Below are 25,690 nucleotides of genomic sequence, written 5' to 3' on the forward strand. Positions count from 1 at the left end.
ACACATTCGTTTTTATACACCATCGATATGTCTGTATCACTCTGTCGACACCATCTATGATAGACAGAACATTAGTTCATTATGATAGTATAACAATAACCGTTCACTGCAGGTTGTCCTCAAGAGTGGATTGGCTTCAGAGAAAAATGCTATCACTTCTCCAAAGAGCTGCACAACTTTGACGATGCAAAGAAAAGCTGTGATGCCCAGACTGCGTCAATGGTGATCATTAACGATAACGATGAACAGGTAAGAAGAGTCATCCTCATAGAGGCCTTTCAAAATCAAAAGCACAACTGTTCAAACAGTCATAAAATGAGTGACATTTCTGACATCATGCTTCCTTGTTTTCTCTCAGAAATGGCTGCAAAAGCAGACCTCTGGAAAGGGATACTTCTGGATGGGTCTGACAGACAGGGAGGAGGAGAATGCATGGCGCTGGCTGGATGGAACCGAACCTGCCTTCTCGTATGTATAGTACCTCAGTGTCAAGGCCGATGCTAGTCTTTCACAGCCGAGATAATCCCATTATATCAATGCAAGACTAAAGGGGAAGACGCAGTTACATGCATGTGTCTCAAGTTAGGTTTCAGTGTGTGAGCGCCCTCTGCTGTGTGACTGTAGGCAATGGAAGCCAGGACAGCCAGACAACTGGAGCCATGGGCACGAGAGAGGAGAGGACTGCGCTGGCCTCATCCACGAGGGACTGTGGAATGATTTCTTCTGTGAAGATCTCATCAGCTACATCTGCGAGAAAGCCATGGAGTATCCGTGAGTATCCATCTACAGTATCCCTCTGTCTCTTTGTGTGTCTGTATGTCTTGTCCGTCAACTTTTCTAGATGTATATTTTTTGTTCTTTTTCCAGTCATAGTTGTTTTGTTTGCAAAAATGCGTTTGGTAATCTGCAAGCAATGTCGTTTTCTGCAGCAAAAACTCCAGGATTATAGCACCCTCTGTGGAAGAAGAAGAAACAGAGGAGGCGTGGTTGAGTCAGAGGCGGTATGATGAGCATCATTAGGCCCCGCCCACAAGTGACACTAGCCATCTGACACCCTATGCATGGACATGCTATGTGGAGAGATACGAGGGACAAGCTTCACAAGCCTGAATCGAGACTGTGGCTGCATTCACTGAGATTTCCCCCACTGGTAGCCAGATTCAGCTCTCCTCCAAAGTGAATCCAAACCACTACTTCCAGAATTTGCATTCCAGCAACATGACAATCAAGTGTTGAGGGGAAGATCAATCGTTTTTTTTTTTTTTTTAATAATCACCAAAGTAATTGACTCATATAGATTTGTCTCATTTAATTGTTTTTAAATGCTGTTTTTTTGTGTGACGTTAAGTCCATTTATAACTGATTATCTGAATGTATATTTTCATATTGCGGTTTTACAATGTAGACCATTATTTTACGGCGCCAATGGGATTCACCACAGTGTCTTTCACAGTTGATCGTCTAGTTCCTTCATAATTATGTGAGGTGCAAAATGATGCGCAAAATAAACCAAAGAAATGTCGCCGATATGTCCTTTCTCAAACATCAAGAACTGTCTAGCTATATATAAGTATGTTATTATACACATTCATCTAAATAAATGAAGTATTTACACAGAATAACAGTCAGAAAGTCTGCTTGGTTATGAAGTCAAGACTGCACAAGTTTACATGTTAGTATTTCTATATGTATGGTACTGTATATTTGCGTATGGGGCCTGTATGGTGTATGAGTTTGTAATTTCCACAATATAACAAGTGACTATGGTCATGTGCCAGGCTGGTTTCAATGCAGACATTGAATTGCATCAACTAATGGTTGCATGCCACATCATCCTGTCCCTCTGGGATATCGCAGGGATATCTGCGGGCAAAAATGCTTGATTTTGCTGCGGCTATTCTGACATTTTGCATGCCAATAAGCAATGAGTTTGTTCTCCAATGTGTCACTAAAATGCGGGGACGAGGGAAAAAGGTTGTTGAGATGTGGCTTGATTGAACCATATTGTGCGGTAAATGTACGGTGATTGGTTGAAATTGAATCCAATTTATGTGCTGCGATGATGGGTCGGTTTTAGTTTTATGTGATAATATTGCAATGATTTTACTGTTTTATGCGGAAATAGTGCAGTGACTTGTTAAATTTGCAAGTATGCGGGGAATTGTTGACGTTTCAAAAAGATGTGCAATGAGCAGAATCCTGGAGGGAGCGAGGGACTAATAATCGACAGTGCAGCCAAGCATCAGATTACTATCAAATCAAATCAAATTGTATTTGTCACATACACATGGTTAGCAGATGTTAATGCGAGTGTCGCGAAATGCTTGTGCTTCTAGTTCCGACAATGCAGTGATAACCAACAAGTAGTACTATACCATATGACTTTCCAGGCGTTGTGTGGCCTCGGCAATGTAGTCAGCCTGGAACGCTGCCTCTGGCTCATACCTAACAATATATAATTTAAAGTAATTTTTTCTGCACAAATGGAATTCATGTTCCCTGGTTTTGATAGTCACTTTTTAGCCAGTAATTCTGAAAGTAATTCTCACGAGCTAAAGAAATTGCGAGCCAAAAAATATTGCGTACCATGTCACACGTGCAGATATTAACGCCACATCATTGCTCTCACTCGCTGTACTATGTGTGCATCTTGCTAGCTGTCACTCAAAAGGCGAGGGACTGAAGCTCATTGGCTCATAGACTCGAATTGCTTGGGGGCTGGCCCTAGAAAATGTAGGGAGAACGGCTTCTAGAAAAACAGTTGCATTCAAACTAGATATTTTGTGGCTAATTGAGGCAAGACAGTAATTCTTATCATAGATTATACATGTAGGAACTACACATTGACTCATCCAGCCCAAAGCGGGAGGTGGGTGGGCCTGGGAGGGCATAGGCCCAGCCACTGGGGAGCAAGGCCCACCCACTGGGGAGCCAGGCTCAGCCAATCAGAATTAGTTTTTCCCCACAAAAGGCCTTTGTTACAGACAGAAATATGCCTCTGCAACCCCTCCCGTCGTCCCGTCCCCGACGTTCCCGCAGGTGAAGAAGCCACACGTGGAGGTCCTGGGATTGTCTGTGGTTGTGAGGCCGATTGGACGTACTGTCAAATTCTCTAAAACAACATTGGAGGCAGTTTGTAGTGGAGAAATTAACATTATATTATCTGGCAGCAGCTCTGGTGGACATTCCTGTAGTCAGCATGCCAATTACACGCTCTCTCAAAACTTGAGACATCTGTGACATTGTCTTGTGTGACTAAACTGCACATTTTAGAGTGGTCTTTTATTGTTCCCAGCACAAGGTGCACCTGTGTAATGATCGTGCTGTTCAATCAGCTTTTTGATATGCCACACCTGCCAGGTGGATGGATTATCTTGGAGAAATGCTCACTAACAGGGATGTAAACATATGTGTACACAATTTGAGAGAAATAAGCTTTTTGTGTGTATGAAAAATGTCTGGGATCTTTTATTTCAGCTCATGAAACATGGGACCAACACTTTACCTGTTGCGTTTATATTTTTGTTAAGTATACTTAGGGCTCTATTCAAACCGCATCGCGGATGTTCAGCTTTTCAGCATGATTGAAATGTAAAGGCAACTGCATTAGCGGAGACCGCATTCACGGTAAACACTGCATATGTCGGCTCAATTGGACATTACCTTTACATTTCTACATGTCGCGGAATCTGTAAAGCTATATCATATGATGTGGCGGTTGAACACCTATCCAGATGCTGCGAGTTCTGGCAGTGTAACATAGTCAGGCGAGAACACAGCACGTCTCTCCTGCTGGAGATCTTGCCAGAGGTCTCATTTGCCTTTATGATGCTAGGAAGTTGATTCCATCCTTGGATCCACGTTTTTGTACTTAACAGTACTTATAAGATACTGTACTGCATATCTTCACATGTACTGTACATTTGTGGCTGGAAAAAAATAATAATTGTCCAGTGATTTTTGACATTGAGTTTTATTGTTTCTTTCTTTCTTGTCGAACCCTGATTCATAGCATTATGTCAATTCATTCAGTACACTGTAGCACGGGGCTCGATATCACAGTGCATATAATTAGAGAAACACTTCCAAGTCGTACATCTTCTCCCCAAAACATTTCACATTCTGTTTTTCCGTTCCTATCTCCCATCCCTATTCCAGTTTCTCCTTCAGCTGCACAGAAGTTTGAAACGATCTGACACAGTAGCACCTTTTTAGTAGAGGGAATCTAACACTAACTACCAGTACAATACCAACCAGGACAATGGGATCCCGAACATAGATTTTTAAGCATAAAGAACAAAACAGTGACTAACTGAAGACTGTGAGAGCTCAGAAATCATCCCTCTCTTATCTTCTGTCTTCTAAGTTGGCTTGAACTTTTAAAAAAAACAAAGAGCTTTTCTGTAAAGTTGTAACCTTTGTTTAAGATGCACACTTGTAAATACATTTGACTGAGCTCTTGGTAAACATTAAAGCAACATGGAGAGAACAACAAGTTAACAAGTTTGAGCAGTCTCAGCTACACCGAACGTACTAATAACATTCAGTACAAGTGTATTACTGCCTTACAAACCATATAATATTGCCAACCAGGTGATATGTGAATAAATTAAGTCATTCTTCAAATGATCCGATCTGTGCATAAAATAGCCTACTAATGTTGCTGTTTCACATTGTTTACAAATAAAGTACAACACACATAAACCAAGGAAGCAGCATATTGCGCAAATGTCTGTTTATTGTCGAGGTATAATACGTCTATGCATAATTGTTTCTATTTTTTTTTAATCTTCTGTCTCGTCATTGTTGCCACACGCTATTTACGTATAAAATCACTGTGGTGGAAAACGCTTATAAATTTCTACAAAAATAAATAGCCGATTGAAAAAAAAAAATGCTCAGGGGACTCAACTATCATCTCTCCTCCTCCATCCTTCCATATCACCATTTCCAGGTTCCCTTGAACTTCTACTATCTTGCACTGAAGGTGGGTGCAGTATGTGTCTGCTGTGTGGTTGACTCAATGCACAGCAGGCGCCTTCCAGTATTTTTTTTTTTTTTAGCAGGCATAGAAGGTAATCAGTGCAGTATTATGCTATCAGGTTGCAGGGTTTCAGTGCAGTATTATGCTATCAGGTTGCAGGGTTTCAGTGCAGTATTATGCTATCAGGTTGCAGGGTTTCAGTGCAGTATTATGCTATCAGGTTGCAGGGTTTCAGTGCAGTATTATGCGATCAGGTTGCAGGGTTTCAGTGCAGTATTATGCTATCAGGTTGCAGGGTTTCAGTGCAGTATGCTGTGGCCACACTGGCTGATGGATTCGGTGCGTTGTCTTTCTGGGGATCTAGATATCTAAACCTGGACAGTGAAGACACAGTGGCAGCAGTACGTTCCAGTTTTGCGATGATAATGATTCCGGGCTAGAGATTATATTTATTCATTCGTTCCACAATGATGACTATTCCAGTTCTGTAATGATTCCTCTCGTTGATTGATGAGTTTGCTGATGACTGATTCAGTGACGATTCTGATGACTGTTATTCCTGTTGGGTTATGATTTCTCTTGCAGCACTGTATTTAGTCCAGTTGGGTTATTGTGGTGACTGTGATGTTTCATTCTTTTTCCGTGATTATAACATGGCTATTCCGGCGATGTTAGTATTCGTCCGACTCTCCCGGTCCATTTTGTTGCATGTGGAGTGCGGTGGAGCGCGGTACCAAAGGTGAATGGATGTGGCGGCAGGGGAGCTCTGCTGACTCGCTGTCCCAAAACGAACGCCAGCTGCTGGACTGTGAGGCGGTTCTACTCATCCTTCTCTACTATGATCTCCCCAAGAAGCACCTTTCTCCTCTGACGGAGCATGTGGAAGTAGAGCTGTGGGAACACTAGGAGAGAGAGAGAGAGAGAGAGAGACGAGGGGAGAGGAGAGAAGAGAGCGAGAGCTATTTACCCACCAATCTAAACACTTATTCAGTCCAGATCAATATTTTAACAAAGAGCCTTCGGGGAAGTTCTCAGGGCTGGGATAGAGGTGAGTATTGGGTCTAGATCTAGTATCCAACTAGCCATAAAAGACAGAAATGCACTTGAACCTCATTTTTGTTCGATCAAACACTAGGCCCTACTAATTATTCAAAACATCCCGAAACAATTCCAAATGAACAACAGCAGTCACAACCTACTGAACAATTCTGCTGGTCACAACAAGAGACAGCGAAGACCCATGAGTAACTGACGCCCACCTGTCGGCTGAACACACAGACACGTTGTACGTGGGCTGCTTACATGGGATATAGGAGAGCATGACGATAACGAGGAAGTAGTAGTAGTCAAAGGAGACGTTATACTTGTTGGGGAGCCTCATGGACAACATCCCGGTTTTGCGAACATATGGCAGAGCAGTGTAAATAGTCAGGAGTTCTCCGGCCACTCCGAGAGGGTACATGATGATAAACATGTTGTATCTGACAGGGAGAGGAGAGTCATTATTAACGCACTTAGAGGCATGCCCACGCAGGTATGTACACACATACACACTGTTTAGCTCAGGGGCCGTGCAGCAAAGAACAACTAAAAAACACAAATCCACACTGTTGGATTACTGCACTGCAAAATGAAGAATTAGGCCACTAATTGGCTGATTACCAATGTGACAGCTGACATGTTTTTATTATCTAAACACAGTGGTTCCCAACCGTTTTCGGGGTCCCTGTACCACCAATTGAATTTTGCTCTGCTCGGTGTACCCCTGAAGTACACTCTCGTGTACATTTGACCAGTAAGCCTATGCTCTCATGAGTTTCATAAGTCTTCTCCCCAGGGGTTCTAGTATCCCTGGTTGGGAACCACTTGTCTTAACACACCGACACCAGAACAACATTAGACATGGTGCTGTCTCACTCGCTATAGGCTATTCGTCACCTTACACTATAAAACATTTATTGTAATTTTTACAATAAATGACTGGCAGCAAAATAGCCAGTAGGTTACTGTAAATGTGCAGTAAATTACTGGTAGCACAGAAGCCAGTAAATTACTATAGACTTACCTGACATTTACTGTAACCACATTTAAAGCATATTACCTGACTACAGCAACATGCTGTATTTCTAGAATTTAAAGTGCATTAATGGAAGCACAGTGGTTAGTCAACTGTTGCACATTTACAGTGCAGGTATCTTGTGCCAATGACGGGCAGTATTCCTGTTACATGTATTTGATATAGGTATTTCAATACTTTCAATACCCATTTTGTAATTTGTATTTCACTGGCCTGAACTACAATTCATGCAGCCTATTTTGTTAAAGTTTCATTAGAATACATGGATTTTGTATTTTCTAATACAAATATATATACTTGCAAGTAGCCCATTTAACTACAAAATTGTCAGTAATGGTAACATACATGTTTTACTTACTATGACTGTGGCATATTCTTGTTTAATATGTTAATGAGCCGGAGATTATTTTTCACCACCCACAACATTTTTCCACAATTCACAGTTTGCTGCTGTAAATATAAAGAAAAGCATGTAATACAGTACTTTACTGTAAAATTGTGTTGTAATTTGACAATAGTGTAGCATAATGCTATTTAGCCCCCATAATGTATTGCTCATTACAGTACTGTACTATAGAATTATAGTAGCTAATTGTTAAAGTTTTTCTTTAAATTTTCAGCAATTTGTTAAAGTGTATCTTTATGCAATGTCAACTATGGAGGTGTCCCAAATGGCTCCCTATTCCCTATATAGTGCATTACTCAGGGCCCATTATACGGCTCTAGGAATAGTGTGTAATTTGGAATGTCCCCAAAGGATCAGCTCCATTAATGATTTTCAAAGTGTTTTAACATTATTGTATTTCTGCACATCATGAACACTTATTTAAACATTCTGCACATCATGAGAAAATACCGGTATTAAAACACTGTGGCGCTGTTTCCGGACACAGATTAAGCCTAGTCCCGGACTTAAAAGCACTTTCAATGGAGATGTTTAAAGTCCCAGTGCAGTTGAAAACGTGATTTCCACACCATGAGGTTGGAATAATACTGTGAAATTGTGAATACATTTTGGTCTAAGAGCTGTTTGAAAAGACTGCCTGAAATTTCTGTTTGTTTTGGAGGGATGGAATTGTCACCAAGCAGCAAATTAGTTAGGCCAATAAGAAAGAGAGTTCCAACCCTCTCTGCCAATAACAGCTAGTGTTCTGTTTTCCCCTCCTCACCAGGCCACTCACAGACAGTCCTAACAAAATTGTTGCTTGTGAATTTACTCTTCGCCAAGAAACTATTCTTGACCATTTCAATTGAAAACAAATCACAGTAAGGTACTTAATTGTTACCCAGAAATGATTTGATATTGAGATAAAAATGGCTGCATTGGTTAATAATAATCAACCCAGAAATATTTATTTTTATAACACCACTCTATTCAATTCCAAAAGGGTACAAAAATGTAGAGGCAAACAAACCAGTCGGTTATCAATGGAGAGGGATCTATATATGTGGAGACGGCGGTGCGTAAGAACCCTGAATATACTCAAGATCGTGGCGGCGGCACTGGGGAGTGTCTTCGGAGGATGTGAGAGAAATGTTGGGCGAGCATTCCATGCCCAAAGCAGATGGTCTTAAAAACAGGAGCAGCTGAATATGAGCCCCCTGTGTGGGCCTGGCTGCTCCCCTCCCTGTGTAAATGAACCCCTTAGAACACTCGGAGGGGAATGGGGAAAGGGTGGAGGATAAGAGAGGGGGAGAACGGGGGCTATACTAACTGATCAAGACAAGGGAAGCAAACCTGCCAACCCAAGAGACCTGTCGCACATGTAAATGAAAAATATTGATTGAACCATACTGCGGTCACAGGAACAAGACCCGACTTGCTGAAGTCGCTCAAAAAGCAGGAGTCTCATTGTCACCCCAATTCATAGCCACTACACAGCCAATAAACGGTGTCTGTCACGAATCGGATTTTTAGACATTGATATTTTGAACGGAAAGAAGCGCACTCTTAGCAATAGGATCTCAGAACTATGGGTCGGTCGGATTGCTCCCCACGTGTGTAGTCGGCATTCTTCACCAGTGCTCACATTTCATATGAGGGCCCTCAGATATGCAAGGCTGACAGTTACACATCACTACTGCTCCTGATAGGCCCACGTTATGTCACCAGTCTGCTAACAGCGGCAGTAAATAGAGGTTTTTTATGAGTGTCGTGTATAATGACAGACATGAGAAATTGGCATTTTTACTACAGCACTGCTTAGCTGTTGGACTGGGGTCTAACACAGACACCTGACCCCCTGTCACCATCAGCTGGTACCATGTGTTAAAGTACACACATTAAAATAGTACCAGATTGGGTTTTTTTGGCTTCCATTGCGGAATCGTCTTTAGTGCTATAAATAAATAAATACTCATAAGGTTTTAAATGGAACCTGTAAGGTGCTATAAATAACCCTAAGGTCCTATAAAGAAACATGAAAAAAGCTTCTATATAGCAAAAAAAAAAAAGGGTTCCACTATGGTAACAACCCTTTTTGGGGCTATATACAGTAGAATCCTTTTGTTAACGGCTCTTTATAGGAGAATTTTCATACAAAATAACCTTTCAATCGTACAATTCCATGTGTTATTATTTTGTTAACTGACAAGTTGAATCAAGAAAGCTACCTTTGGAACAGCCGGTGGGGGGAGAATTGACAACCACTGACTGATTTAGTCAACCATTCTTAATTGACACAAGGCCATACATGAGTCGTTCACAAAACTCTGTCACTAGCCATAGTGATATATCAACTTTAATTACATAACACAACACATTACATTAGATCAACTGGTATGAAACTCTCACTCACGGTAGCACAAAAAGAGCTGTGAGCTGCCTCCGCTACATTTGAATTATCACTAAAAGAGCAAAGAATCCTTTTGTGCACTGTAAAGAACCATTGAAGGGCTTAAAAGGGTTACGTTACGTCATTATGTTCCACATATAACCATCACCCTTACCAAATAACACAACATTTTTTGTCTGTAGTTGTTTCTGTATGTCAGACTGTGAAGCGCAGATCCGGGTTCAAATACTACACGTAACAAAAATATAAACGCAACATGTAAAGTGTTGGTCCCATGTTTCATGAGCTGAAATAAAAGATCTCAGAAATTTTCCAACCGCACAAAAATATTATTTCTCTCAACTCCTGTGCAGAAATTCATTTACATCCCTGTAAAAGTGAGCATTTCTCCTTTGCCAAGATAATCCATCCACCTGACAGGTGTGGCATATCAAAAAGCCGAATAAACAGCATGGTCATTACAAAGGTGCACCTTGTGCTGGGGACAATAAAAGGCCACTCTAAAATGTGCAGTTTTGACACATAACACAATGCCACAGATGTCTCATGTTTTGAGGGAGCGTGCAATTGTCATGCTGACTCCAGGAATGTCCACCAGAGCGGTTGCTATAAAACATTGTTTTAGAGAATTTGGCAGTACGTCTAACCAGCTTCACAACCGCAGACCATGTGTATGGCGTCGTGTGGGCGAGCGGTTTTTGTTCAGTATATTTGAAATCGTTTTTTCAGTTTTGGGACAATTCCATTGGTCCATCAAGTGGTAAGGGATCACTATCGCTTTCCAACCAAGGTGAATGAATTGAGGAGCAAACTGAAGTATAGAGAAGATTCAGCAACTCTCGGAGGACAATGGAATTAAATAAAAAAGCTTTTTTAGTGTTTAAAGTAGAACCAAAGCGTTTCGGCTTTTGGCCTTCTTCAGGGTTTTTACACAAGTTGATGAAGCTTACATGAAGCTTTTAAACCTCAAGCTAAATCACATTTGAACCCAGGTCTGGTGAAGTGTATGTGAGACTCAAAACTAGTGGTGCTACTGGCCACATAAGCTGTGAGCCGACATCAAAGAGGTGTGAATTAATGTTGAAAGTATGAGACAAAAGATTACAACATCCTTATGTCATTCACACCTGGAAAGACAATAACACTTTGACTTACAGTTGGAGGAGTTGAATATGAGGAGTTATACATTGGTTGGGCCTAATCCTTGATGCTGATTGGTTAAAACCGTATTCCAGACGGTGTCTATTCCACAAATTACCACCGGTTAAAGCTATGACGTTGAAATGTGTATTTACTGTTCCATCTCATTGAGCAATCCACTGTCTCATCAGCCCAGAAAGGCAATTTAGAAACTTGATCTCCCACTGTAAAAAAGCATCTAGACATTATCTCCCCTTGCTTTCGGCTCACATTTGGTTTTCCACAACAGAGATTTGAATAAACATTGCTGTCTGCAGTGTTGCCAACTTAACGACTTTGCCTCTATATTTAGCGAGTATTCAGTGACTAGTGACAAATCTAGCGACTTTTTCTGGTGTTATTGGAGACTTTGACGTGAAAGCGCGTATCGTTCTTACTCTTCTCAACGAGCAGCGGGTGCTGCCGTGGGCCCCACCCCTGTCCCAAAGCACTCACAGGCGGTCCAGTCCTCACGCAGCAGTCCCTCCCAGCTGCAGTCAGAGCAGGAGATGTTCTCCCCTCCGCGTCCAGACTGCAAATGAATCGCGGGATGCCGCCGCTGGCTGTTAACGCCCTGGCTTACATTCCATTTTTTTTTTAACCTGAATTAGGGCCAGACTAGTTACCATAATTTTCTCACATTGCCATTGATAGCTTTTCTATGGTCTCTTTTTGGTCCATTAAGATTGTATACCAAAAAATTTAAAAAATGTTATGGTTAAAAATGTTCATGTTTTACTGTGACTTGTTGTAGGCTCCTAAGTGGACCATAAGGTTAAAAACCAAACCAAATTAAGAACTAAAATAAAAAATATAAAAAATAAAAAACGAAGTAACTCTGCCAGAGTGTCTCTTTTGGGTCACTTTTGCCAGTCCCAAGCCCAGATAAAGGAGGAGAGTTGGAATTGTGACATTAAAAAAACAAGAATCAACAGAAGAAAGTTCCTTTGTAGTTCTTAACATATTTAGGGTGTTTTTTACTCACTTTTTGTCTCTCCCACGACATTATTCCTCTCTCCTACAGCGTCCATCACAATTACAGGCACATGCCCAATTATGCAAATTAGGTAATGACGTAATTTATCAACTTTTAGGACAACCAATAGCTACTTTCTTTACTGAGGAGTTGGCAACACTGGCTGTCTGTCTCTCCGACATTTGCAACATCATTTCAATATTGAAATTCGATCTCCACTGTCCCATTGAGGATTAACAGGTCAGATATATTTTCTCAGCCCGTCGAAATCATGAATCATAATTTTTATGGATATATATAAAGAAATGTCAATAGACAAACAGGTCACATGAAACGAAACGCAGCTAGTTTGCCATGGTTCCAGCTTCAGTTTGAAGTGATTGTGTTAGCGGTGTAGTTGCCTAACTCCTCTGAACAGTGACGAGAGCAAGTATTCTATGCCATTCAAAATCGCACATCATTGCCCTTTGTCATGGATGTAACCAAATAAAATGTCAAGAGAAAACAGCTTAAACAAACAAATGCAGCTACTTTGCTGTTATTCTGGCTGCACTGTTGATGCGACTTTGTTAGCCGTAGTTGGCTCGCTAACAAGCAAGGGATATTAAAATGATGTCAGCCAACATGGCAATGGGGCATTTAGAAAGAACAACTGGGTTGCATCCATAGAAATAGAAATAAAAGACTGCACGACTGGATCGCGTCTCTGGCAACCAAGCCGCCGGCCAGCTTGGGTAGCAACTCTAGATTTGAGTTGGGACTTTATCTCGTGGAAGGATTAAATAGTATAAATAAATGAATCCGAATAAAGTTGAATGAAAATATGGCAGTCATTATTGGAATATGTTGGTAACCCGTTGTATAAAAGTGATCATGCCCACAAAGCCGGTGTTTGGAGGATATATTGGCACAGTTTGCCGGCACTCGACTTCATCTTGGACCTAACAACACCCGTGCCAATATATCCTCCAAACACCAGCTTCTTGGGCATTATCACTTAAATACTTTACACCCTGCCCCTTCGTGATATTGAGGATAATGTCACTCTTCTCTTGACCAGGACCCCAAAGTATCAAGCGTCTCAGAGTAGGAGTGCTGATATAGGATCAGCTCCCCGCTATCCATGTGCCCTGCAAAAGTATTTATCCCCCTTGGCGTTTTTGCTATTTTGTTGCATTACAACCTGTAATTTAAATGGATTTTTATGTGGATTTCATGTAATGGACATACATGAAATTGTGAAAATTGGTGAAGTGAAATGAAAAGAATACCTTGTTAAAAAAAAAAATCAAATAAATAAATAAAGTCCACCTGTGTGCAATCTAAGTGTCAGATGATCTGTCACATGATCTCAGTATATATACACACACCTGTTCTGAAAGGCCCCATACCACTAAGCAAGGGGTACCACCAAGTAAGTGGCACCATGAAGACCAAGGAGCTCTCCAAACAAGTCAGGGACAAAGTTATGGAGAATTACAGATCAGGGTTGGGTTATAAAAAAATATTCAAAACTTTGAACATCCCACAGAGCACCATTAAATCCATTATAATAAAATGGAAAGAATATGGCACCACAATAAACCTGCCAAGAGAGGGCCGCCCACCAAAACTCATGGACCAGGCAAGAAGGGCATTAATCAGAGAGGCAACAAAGAGACCAAAGAACCTTGAAGGAGCTACAAAGCTCCACAGCGGAGATTGGAGTATCTGTCCATAGGACCACTTTAAGCCATACGCTCCACAGTGCTGGGCTTTTTACGGAAGAGTGGCCAGAAAAAAGCCATTGCTTAAAGAAAAAAATCTTACGCATTGTGAAAACTGATCCTTAATGAGCATAGATTGATAGTTGATACATATGGCCCCGGAATAAATCCGAATCCCTGCACTGATAGTGTCACCACTTTTTCTCCAATCTCTGATCTGTATGCTTATCAATGCCTGATCACCTCCCATGTAATCCATCGATTACCCATAACCGTCTCCTAGCGCATAAATCAAAGTGATAATGCCAGAGTACTAAGCGTTAGCGATTACGTCAACCAACATCCATAGAGAATGGCTAACAAGGTGCTAATCAATAAACAACACACTCATGCTGATCACATGCTGTATGGTTATGAGCCAGGATTTACCTTCCCCAGGCTACTACTGTATTCCCTGTGACATCACAATACTGATGTGAAACCAGTCTGTCTGTAGTGGGAAGCATGCCACGGCAAACACCAATCAAACCAGACCAACATTCCTAGAACTGCGACAGCACCGGAAACCCTAGTGCTGGTCCAGGGCGTTTGCATGCGACTTGCTGATGCTGAGAACGCTCGTCATCAGCAAGGTGCACATAAACGCCCTGGACCAGAGCTACCCAAAACCCAGCCCTCCCATCCCCATCTCCACCTGGCCCATTTGATGAAGTATGGCAGGTGGTTGAGCAGATTGAATGTATAGAAGGAATATCTGGTAATCTCTGTAAACGTCCAAACGGCCAAGAAGAGGATTACACTTTCTTCGTTCTGGATCTTCCAACAAAGAATGGGACAAAACAAGGAGGGAGAAGATAGTTAACACTTAAGGGGGTCCATGTTGACCACCTAGGGGGGGGTCCCCTAGGTGCAGATCTAGGATCAGCTTCCCGTCCCCCAATCCTAAACTTAACCATTATTGAGGAAAATGCTAAACTGATCAAAGATCAGTGTCTCTGGGAAACTTCACCTCACCCCAACTCCAAGGCCCCTTACTGTAGATGGTAAGACACCTCTTTGGTGATAAATGAGATAGTCACCTGTTTGATGCTGTTGGTGATGAACCACACCATGAAGATTCGTGAACATACTTGAACCCCAGTCACAATTACAGAGGTCCTCACGATTCCTATACGACGAGAACCATGGAAATCAACATTAACGTCAGAAGTAGGAGATCCGGTTATATTCACATTGTATGGTTGTTATTCAAGACCATACATACCGATTGCACAATGCACCACCTGAAAGACAACAAATAAGAATCAGTGACTCGTGGCCTTGGGTGGTCTAGCGGTCTAAGCCGCTGCCTCTGAAGTACATGTATGATATACCACTGCCAGCAAGGACTCAAATCCGGCCCACTGCACTTTTAGAACTCCATGTCTCTTTATCACATAACCAAACAAAATACTTTTAAAAAACGAATCAGGTGAATTCTTTCTTCTCACTTCTTAGTATTAACCAAGGATCTCAGTATCAAAGCTCAGCTTCAGAGTATTTCAAGCTCACATTAGAAGGATCTTGCCAATGATTTCAACGTTTAACTGCTTTATCATCTGTTTTCATGGAATACTTTGAGACGAGTGTGTGTTTGTGTGAGTGTGGGTACTAGTGAACTATGATGAAATTTCAGAAACTCACCTCAACTAGCGCAATGGTCTGGAAAAACTTGAGTGTCCTTGCTATACTTTTGTACAGACCCTTGTGTGTGCCTTTCTGGATGTAGAAGCGCATCATTGCCATAGCCAAAACCAGCCACCTGGAAAAGAGACAATATTTACAACATCTGAAAAACTGTATTTAGCATTAAAGTAGTAAGTGTACATGAGAAGGACAAAGATTACTTAATAGATACACTATATATGTAACGGATATGAAATGGCTAGCTAGTTAGCGGTGGTGCATGCTCATAGCGTTTCAATCCGTGACGTCACTCTCTTTGAGACCTTGAAGTAGTGGTTCCCCTTGCTCTGCAAGGGCCACGGCTTTTGTGTAGCGATGGGTAACGATGCTTCGTGGGTGACTGTTGTCTGTGTGCAGAGGGTCCCTGGTTTGAGCCCGGGTATGGGCGAGGGGACGGACTAAAGTTATACTTTTACGTATATACAAAAGTATGTATATAAAATCGAGTACACAGCCATGCAATCTCCATAGACAAACATTGGTAGTAGAATGTCCTTACTAAAGAGCTCAGTGACATTCAATGTGGCACCATCATAGGATGTTACCTTTTCAACAAGTCAGTTTGTCACATTTCTTCCCTGCTAAAGCTGCCCCGGTCAACTGTAAGTGCTGTTATTGTGAAGTGGAAAAGTCTAGGAGAAACAACGGCTCAGCCGTGAAGTAGTAGGCCACACAAGCTCACAGAATGGGACCAGTGAGAGCTGCAGTGCCTAAAAAATGTTCTGTCCTCGGTTGCAACACTTACTACTGCGGTCCAAACTGCCTCTGGAAGAAACGTCAGCACAAGAACTGTTCGTCGGGAGCTTCATAAAATGGGTTTCTATGGCCGAGCAGCCTCACACAAGCACCATGTGCAATGTCAAGCGTCGGTTGGAGTGGTGTAAAGTTGCCACCATTGGATTCTGAAGCTGTGGAAATGCACTCTCTGGAGTGATGAATCACGTTTTACCATCTAGCAGTCCGACAGATGAATCTGAGTTTTGCGTATGCCAGGAGAACGCTACCTGCCCTAATGCATAGTGCCAACTGTAAAGTTTGGTGGAGGAGGAATAATGGTCTGGGGCTGTTTTCATGGTAGATCCAGTGAAGGGAAATCGTAATGCTACAGTATACAATGACATTCTAGACAATTCTGTGCTTCCAACTTTGCGTCAACAGTTTGGGGAAATACCATTTCCTGTTTTAGTATGACAATGACCCCATGCACAAAGCGAGGTCCATACAGAAATTGTTTGTCAAGGTCGGTGTGGAAGAACTTGACTGACCTGGAACGCCGACTGCGAGCCAGACCTACTCGACCAACATCCGTGCTCGACCTCACTAATGCTCTTGTGGCAGAATGGAAACAAGTCCCGGCAGCAATGTTCAAACATCTTTTGGAAAGCTTTCCCAGAAGAGTGGAGGCTGTTACAGCATATTAATGCCCATGACTTTGGAGTGAGATGTTCACTGATGTAGTGTACCACTTTATAGTTAGAGCTCAAAAGTTATTGGTTCAATCACTTTGTTTCCATAGTTACGGTTAGGGTTTTTAGCTTTTTCGGTCTCAACTTTTATGACCTCACCTACTTGTGTGTGATTGTTGAGCTATGTAGTTTTCCAGTACTATTTTCAGGAAGTAGCATTGACACCAGCGAAACCTGTATGCCTCATCACCAACGATTTGTCCCAAATGGCACCATATTCCTCACATAGACCACTACTTCTGACCAGGGCTCTAGTCAAAAGTAATGCACTATGTAGTGAATACGGTGTGATTTGGGACGCAAACACAGCGTCAGTTGGGGAAACAGCGAGGGCCAACTCCCTTCTACACGACATCTAAGGCCTTGTACACACTGCAGGCCTTAACACTCAAATCAGTATTGTTTTTCAAATTCTGACTGTCCAAACATCAAGTTACAAGTGATCAAATCAGATTTGTGTGTGTTCAGACAACAGTCATCCTGGCTATGCTAGCTGTCATAGTAACAATGGGTGTGTGCGCAGTGGTGTAGGCTGATTGGTGGTGGTGCTCATACTTTTTATCCCTCAGAAGTTATGTAGCACGCTAAGGTGACAACAATGCCTGCCATGGACGTGTCCCAGTTGCTTTGAATGTTCAAAAATCATAGTGTAAGAACACTTGAAAGTTGGATCATATCCTTTGAAGCTTTAAAAAACAAGTCCTTTTTGGCTAGCCACAGCAGTCACTTAGCTAGCTAAGTAGCTGTTTCGCGTTCGAGCACATTTAGCTAGTTAGCTACCACATGTTCTTGTCAAACATTTCAAACCACTTGAGGGCAAATAAATCAGATTTGACCGTTTAGACGAGTCGCATGGTCAGGAATCACGAAGGGGGTTTGAAATGTGGCTTGAAATATCTGCTTGCATGTGTTTTTTGGCTGTTCAGACTGCAGGAAAAATAACAGATTTTAATTGGATATTATATATCTATCTTTTTTAGTCACTTCAAATTGCCAATGTGAACAAGACTTTATCTCTAGCCTGGTACTTCACAATAATCTATTTATACTGTACATCAGTCATTACAGCACAGATCCATAAGCCAGACAGAATGTAAACACAGAATGCTTGGAAAAACACTTTTTTTTCGTTACTACATGATTCCATATGTGTTATTTCACAGTGTTGATGTCTTCACTTTTATTCTACAATGTAGAAATTAGTACAAATAAAGAAAAAGCCTGGAATGAGAAGGTGTGTCCAAACTCTTGGCTGGTACTGTATATGTGAATAATGAATGAACATTTTTCAAGGAAATCACTGTACAATCTGGTGCAGACACCATTTATATCTACAATAAAGTATGTTTAATATGTAGAGCACTATACTAAATACAATGCGATCTTTATTAGTATATTACAATCAGGATACAACACAAATATGTAAGTTTTTGCTGTCACAGTAATAAGACCAATAAGACCAACCTTGTGATCTTTCTGTATAATTATATTTGAATCAAAATACATATTTTAATATTTACAGTGGGGCAAAAAAAGTATTTAGTCAGCCACCAATTGTGCTCCCACTTAAAAAGATGAGAGAGGCCTGTAATTTTCATCATAGGTACACTTCAACTATGACAGACACAATGAGGAAAAAAAATCCAGAAAATCACATTGTAGGATTTTTTATGACTTTATTTGCAAATTATAGTGGAAAATAAGTATTTGGTCACCTACAAACAAGCAAGATTTCTGGCTCTCACAGACCTGTTTGAACTTGTTATCAGTATAAAAGACACCTGTCCACAACCTCAAACAGTCACACTCCAAACTCCACTATGGCCAAGACCAAAGAGCTGTCAAAGGACACCAGAAACAAAATTGTAGACCTGCACCAGGCTGGGAAGACTGAATCTGCAATAGGTAAGCAGCTTGGTTTGAAGAAATCAACTGTGGGAGCAATTATTAGGAAATGGAAGACATACAAGACCACTGATAATCTCCCTCGATCTGGGGCTCCACGCAAGATCTCACCCCGTGGGGTCAAAATGATCACAAGAACGGTGAGCAAAAATCACAGAACCACACGGGGGGACCTAGTGAATGACCTGCAGAGAGCTGGGACCAAAGTAACAAAGCCTACCATCAGTAACACACTACGCCGCCAGGGACTCAAATCCTGCAGTGCCAGACGTGTCCCCCTGCTTAAGCCAGTGAATGTCCAGGCCCATCTGAAGTTTGCTAGAGAGCATTTGGATGATCCAGAAGAAGTTTGGGAGAATGTCATATGGTCAGATTTAGAACTTTTTGGTAAAAACTCAACTCGTCGTGTTTGGAGAACAAAGAATGCTGAGTTGCACCCAAAGAACACCATACCTACTGTGAAGCATGGGGATGGAAACATCATGCTTTGGGGCTGTTTTTCTGCAAAGGGACCAGGACGACTGATCCGTCTAAAGGAAAGAATGAATGGGGCTATGTATCGTGAGATTTTCAGTGAAAACCTCCTTCCATCAGCAAGAGCATTGAAGATGAAACTTGGCTGGGTCTTTCAGCCTGACAATGATTCCAAACATACCGCCCGGGCAACAAAGGAGTGGCTTCGTAAGAAGCATTTCAAGGTCCTGGAGTGGCCTAGCCAGTCTCCAGATCTCAACCCCATAGAAAATCTTTGGAGGGAGTTGAAAGTCCGTGTTGCCCAGCAACAGCCCCAAAACATCACTGCTCTAGAGGAAATCTGCATGGAGGAATGGGCCAAAATACCAGCAACAGTGTGTGAAAACCTTGTGAAGACTTACAGAAAACGTTTGACCTATGTCATTGCCAACAAAGGGTATATAACAAAGTATTGAGATAAACGTTTGTTATTGACCAAATACTTATTTTCCATCATAATTTGCAAATAAATTCATTAAAAATCCTACAATGTGATTTTCAGGATTTTTTTTCTTGTTTTGTCTGTCATAGTTTAAGTGTACTTATGATGAAAATTACAGGCCTCTCTCATCTTTTTAAGTGGGAGAACTTGCACAATTGGTGGCTGACTAAATACTTTTTTGCCCCACTGTATACTGAGCAAAAATATAAACGCAACATGTAAAGTGTTGGTCCCATGTTTCATGAGCTGAAATGAAAGATTACAAAAATGTTCCACACAAACAAAAAGCTTGTTTCTCTCAAATTTTGTGCACAAATATGTTTATATTCCTGTTTGTGAAATTGTTTGTTTTGCCAAGATAATCCATCCACCAAGCAGGTGTGGCATGTAAAATTAGCTGATCACTACACAGGTGCACCTTGTGCTGCAAACAATAAAAGGCCTGTCTAAAATGTGCATTTTTGTCACACAACACAATGCCACAGATGTCTTAAGTTGAGGGAGCATGCAATTGGCATGCTGACTGCAGGAATATCCACCAGAGCTGTTGCCAGAGAATGTAATGTTTCTCTACCATAAGCAGCCTGCAATGTCGTTTTAGAGAATTTGGCAGAACGTCCAACTGGCCTCACAACCGCAGACCACATGTAACCAGGCCAGCCCAGGACCTCCACATCCGGCTTCTTCACCTGCGGGATCGTCTGAGATGAAACTGTGGGTTTGCACAACCGATTAATTTCTGCACAAACTGTCAGAAACTGTCTCAGGGAAGCTCACCAGGGTCCTGACCTGTCTGCAGTTTGGCGTCGTAACTGACTTGAGTGGACAAATGCTCACCTTTGAAATAGCCACTGGCATGCTGGAAAAGTGTGCTTTTCGCGGATTAGTCCCAGTGTTAACTGTACTGGGCAGTATGGCGTCGTGTGGTCAATTGTGGCAGTGGGGTTATGGTATGGGCAGGCATAAGCTACGGACAACGAACACAATTGCATTTTACTGATGGCAATTTGAGTGCTGTGAGATACCGTGACGAGGAGATCCTGAGGCCCATTGTACTGCCATTAATCCGCTGCCATCACCTAATGTTTGAGCATGATAATGCACGGCCCCATGTTGTAAGGATCTGTACCGAAAATGTCCCAGTTCTTCCATGGCATGCATACTCGCCAGTTATGTCACCCATTGAGCATGTTTGGGATGCTTTGGATCGACATGTATGACAGCATGTTCCAGTTCCCGCCAATAACCAGCCTCTTCGCACAGCCATTGAAGAGGAGTGGGACAACATTCCACAGGCCACAATCAACAGCCTGATCAACTCTATACGAAGGAGATGTGAAGCGCTGCATGAGACAAATGGTGGTCACACTAGACACTGACTGGTTTTCTGATCCACACTCCTACCTTTTTTTGAAGGTATCTGTGACCAACAGATGCATATCTGTATTGTCATTCATGTGAAATTCATAGATTAGGTCCCAATGAATGTATTTCAATTGACTGATTTTCTTATACAGTATGAACTGTAATTCAGTAAAATCTTTGAAATTGTTGCATGTTGCATATTTTTGTTCAATGTAATTGCGGGTCCATTTTGAGGACCATTTAAAGCTAATTATCCATAGCTTTAGTCATGGGTAACGATCAGGGTAAACAGAGGTGTGAGAGTTCTTGTACAGAACTTACACAGAAGACCAGGGACTGTATGTATCATTTGTCTCAGAGTAGGAGTTCTGATCTAGGATCAGGTCCTCCCTGTCCATGTAATCTTTATTATTGGGATCGAAAGGGCAAAACTAATCCTAAATCAACACTCCTACTCTGAGACGCTTGATAAATACAATCCCTTGTTGAGCTCTACAGAGGAAACAGTGCTCCCTTTACATTCACTAGTCTACTAGGTCAGCTGTGCGATGGCTCTCTGTGAAGGTATGTTTCTGAAGGTGTCTAAGGGTCTCGGCATAGAGTTGTTCTTTTCCTCTAAAATAGGTAACTTCACAACAACAAAAATGTTATAGGATCACAAACACACAGTATTAGCAATGATGGAGGCCAAATGACATCATTTCCTCAACCATATCCATTATTCCACTAAAGGTCTTTGCAGACTGCACGTTGGATCCAGTCTTTTACGATTATCCGTCACACTGTGCGAGGTTACCAAATTAAAATCTTGATATCAACCATTCGACATTCTACGATTCCAGGTTACACGGAATCCAAACCGGCTGCGCGCGTGCGCTATCGTGCAAAAACCCCTAAACCAAACGCGATCACGACACACAGGTTAAAATATCAAAACAAACTCTGAACCAATGACATTAATTTGGGGACAGGTCGAAATGCATTTAACATGTATGGCAATTTTGGTAGTTAGCTTGCACTTGGTTAGCTAATTTGTCCTATTTAGCTAGCTTGCTGTTGCTAGCTAATTTGTCCTGGGATATAAACATTGAGTTGTTATTTTACCTGAAATGCACAAGGACCTCTACTCTGACAATTAATCCACACATAAAACTGCCAACCGAATAATTTCTAGTCATGTCTCCTCCTTCCAGGCTTTTTCATTTTTGAACTTATATGGTGTATCATCTAAACTTTTATTGTATTACCACAACAACTGGCAACAAAGTTTTGTCTTTCAATCACCCACGTGGGTACAACCAATGAGGAGATGGTACATGGGTACCTGCTTCTATAAACCAATGAGGAGATGGGAGAGGCAGGACTATTTTAGCCCTTGGCAACGCAGACGCTCGTTGGCGTGAGCAGTGTGGGTGCAATAATTGAATAACATGGATTTCTAAATGTATTTTGCAAGACACTCGCGCACGCGACGTGTCCGGTCTGGTCAGCATGTTAGGGTTTGGCTGGGGTAGGCCGTCATTGTAAATAATAATTTGTTCTTAACTGACTTGCCTAGTTAAATAAAAGGTTAAAATATATATATATATACAATAAAGAATTGGCTTGCGCATGTGCCAGCACCAGCAGCACAAGCCTCACTCTGCACGAGAAGAGTTCAGAAAAATATATGCATTTTAGAAATGATTTTCACATACAAACTTTATATGTCCAAACTCGGAAGCAAATAAGCTTCCTCAAAATAACATGGCCGCTGTGGTAGAACGTTTATTTTGTTTGCATTTATAAAAATCCCATCAGTAGCCTGATCTCAGATGTGTCATGTAGGCTAAACAAGTTTATTTGGGAAATTGTTATTCTTTCACAGCATCTAAATGTTTAAATCAAACAATTATATGAATCTGACTATTCACAATAATCGTATTGTGTGCATACTCAATGCCGGCCGTGTTCCTATTGGCCAGTCACCGAGATTGGCTTGTAACACTTGTCACACTAACGTCACACGATAAAGACAAACAAATTCTGACACTGACTGAACTTCGTCGCAGCCTAAGCATGTAGTCGTTCTTAAATCGGCAGACCTAGACCGTCATAATGAACGAGTGAAGATGTCCAACAATCGTTTACGACATAAGAATTTGCCCATGACGTGGACATTTCGTCTGGGATGGCAAAATTGGGGCATAAAAAGGCTAAAATTGCAGTCCGCAAGGGCCTCAAATTGAGATCACTATTTTTTTGTCACATTTTGACGTCCCTCATTTAGATCACTGAAAAACAGCTTGTGTAAGAACACAAGCTGAGAGGAGGGTATCTGCAGGAACCTGTAAATGTGTGTGACTGGTAATTGGTGGAGAGTGAGTGTTCATGAGTAAACGGGCTCATAGTAGGTTTAGTCCTAGGACATTACACGACGTCATCTAAATCCGACGAGGTGTCAAGTAAATCTCCGCCGTTTATGTGACGTTTCAGAGTGTACCTTGAAGTTAAATCAAACTTTGTCAGAGATTAGTGAGACATACACTACTGCCACCGCCTGTTATAAAAGGGATGTGCTGTCTGTTAAACCAGATTGATCTGATACTTTTGTAGCTACTGCTGTAGTGGCTACTGTTCAGTGTTTGAGCTCAGGTGCTAGGTCGATGGGTCAGGTGCTCAAGCTGTGCAACAAGTGTATTATCTGCTTGAAGACACCATCTGTTTGAAAAATCAACATAATTCAGGACCTACTGAATACAACCACTTCAGTTTATTACCTGAGAGTACATTACTATTTTATTGCAAATATATGATCTCTGTCTCAGCACAATAATTAATTAGGGTTTATTTGATGCTAATTACATTGATATGGTTTAGGACTTGCATAAGGGTTCTGTTACTAACTGTTACTATCATATAAAGATGATTGGATAATATAGGTGTAGGTTAGTGCAATCATTTGGAGAGAAGGGACAAATGTAAATTGATTCCAATAGTCACAATTTTAACAGCTCTTTGACAGCTCTTTGACTGTTTGAATTAACATTGGTATATGTTTACTCTGATCATATACAGGGGCTTATAACTACCTCAATGCGCATGTCTCTTGAACTATGTAAATGAACCTAGTTTTCACACCTTCATGTAATACTAAAATACCCATTATGTGTGTAGCAGAGGATGGATGAATGGGAGCTACAGTACAATGAGTGTAAGTGGGGAAAACATGGCTCCAACAGCTCCATAAATGTGCATTTTACGCATATCTCCAAAAAGTGCCATTCTCAGTTCAAGTGACCCAGACTAATGAAAATGAACTTAAGACACTATCAACAGCTTAATAAATCATCGAAAACTTGACAACTATTAAATTAAGTTCGTTTTGTGTGTTCATTACAAGGACTATACGAACACAGTGAAATAATTGCGTCATCGCACCCGCGCGCTCTGTAACGCATAAACTTGCAGTTATTAAAATCTGCTTATTGGGCATTTCACTCGCCCAAACCGAAGCTCCAGTGTCAGCGCGCTGTCTATACTTATCACTGCAACTGTCGAGGTAGTGCTGGGCATGACGTTGACACAGTGTAATCGACCGTATTTGGAAAGGCTGAACCCGCGCCGGGGGCCGCACTTGTACCGCCGTTATTTTCATAAAAAAGACCCACATATCGATTATTTGAGAATTGTCTAATTGGACACCCTCCCTATCAAGTCCTTTACATTCATTTTGTTCACTGCTCAAACTTCATGGGCGCTGTCTGTCACTAGATTCGGCAACAGAATGGGCACTTGCGCTGTCAGAGACACCGCGGACCTATAAACAGCCACACGCGCTTGCTCACAGAGCTCTGGTGCATAACGAAGTTTTAAGGGAGTGGCTACTTTATAATCAGTGATAGGGCAGAATAATTGACATACCCGGCCGTCATGGCGATGTTGTAAAATGTAAGCCATGCGACAGCGATGGCACTTTTCGTCCTCTTCTTGTTGTTGTTTTCCTTCTCTTCAACCGAGCCGTCCTCTTCCGTGGACGCCATGGTACGGGGGACAGAGTGGGAAAGTCAGAAACGCTGCGCAAGCGCGACTGGGACTGGGAGCAGCAGGGTCATGCATCCATGTATCCACGACACCCCTCTCGCGGGACTATTGCTTCACAAGTGCGTGTGGTGGCAAGTCCCTAAGCAAAGTCCCACTGTCAGATGAGTCATTCAATCAAACATTTGACCCATAGTGACACTACCAGTAGGCCTGCATTAGAACAATTTAACGTAACTGTAACTGTTCATTAGTTCTTGCCTACATTCGTTTGAAATGGTAATTACATACATTTATTATTAAAAATAAAAGTTGTTTTGTAGCCTGATGAACAGTTTGATAACAATAAGTTTGATGTCATTCTAATCCTCTGTGCCATTAATTTTGTCCTTCTCAAATCTATAAATACCAATCAATTTACATAGCTCCAACTTGTTTTAAGTGTGGATAAATAGATAGGCAATTGGGGCGTTCAACTTTTAAAAAAAAATTGTCCTTCAACATCACTAATCCAAATGATCTCCACTTTATGTTGAA

General features: G+C 41.6%; 2 protein-coding genes across 3 annotated transcripts in view; one reads left to right on the top strand and one right to left on the bottom strand.

Annotated features, from left to right (window-relative positions):
* The window catches only part of LOC118373688 (collectin-12-like), a 64,404-nt gene extending 62,638 nt beyond the window's left edge, over window positions 1-1,766 (top strand). For both annotated transcript variants that reach the window (XM_035759899.2, XM_035759889.1), the window contains 4 exons: window positions 113-249; window positions 359-468; window positions 625-771; window positions 930-1,766. In XM_035759899.2, coding sequence (XP_035615792.1) covers window positions 113-249; window positions 359-468; window positions 625-771; window positions 930-1,020 — 485 coding nt within the window. In that variant the 3' untranslated portion in view covers window positions 1,021-1,766. The remainder of the gene's footprint in view (window positions 1-112; window positions 250-358; window positions 469-624; window positions 772-929) is intronic.
* A 2,954-nt stretch (window positions 1,767-4,720) lies between these two features.
* On the bottom strand, window positions 4,721-25,253 carry LOC118373698 (very-long-chain (3R)-3-hydroxyacyl-CoA dehydratase 1-like). The gene is made up of 7 exons (XM_035759911.2): window positions 25,037-25,253; window positions 15,401-15,518; window positions 14,982-15,000; window positions 14,797-14,885; window positions 14,412-14,533; window positions 6,287-6,465; window positions 4,721-5,886 (listed from the first exon to the last, which is right to left on the bottom strand). Exons 1-7 carry the CDS (start codon window positions 25,153-25,155, stop codon window positions 5,804-5,806), a joined length of 729 nt encoding a protein of 242 aa, XP_035615804.1. The 5' UTR covers window positions 25,156-25,253; the 3' UTR covers window positions 4,721-5,803.
* Window positions 25,254-25,690: the final 437 nt, after the last annotated feature.

This window comes from Oncorhynchus keta, chromosome 4 (assembly GCF_023373465.1).
Source record: "Oncorhynchus keta strain PuntledgeMale-10-30-2019 chromosome 4, Oket_V2, whole genome shotgun sequence".
NCBI classification, from domain to species: Eukaryota; Metazoa; Chordata; class Actinopteri; order Salmoniformes; family Salmonidae; genus Oncorhynchus; species Oncorhynchus keta.

Coding starts and splice junctions, on each gene's coding strand:
- LOC118373698 (XM_035759911.2), bottom strand. CDS start 25,155: ATGGCGTCCACGGAAGAGGACGGCTCGGTTGAAGAGAAGGAAAACAAC. Junction 6,466..14,411: donor TACTTCATCAAATGGGCCAG/GTGGAGATGGGG, acceptor TCTCCCTGTCAG/ATACAACATGTTTATCATCA. Junction 5,887..6,286: donor CATGCTCTCCTATATCCCAT/GTAAGCAGCCCA, acceptor TCTCTCTCCTAG/TGTTCCCACAGCTCTACTTC.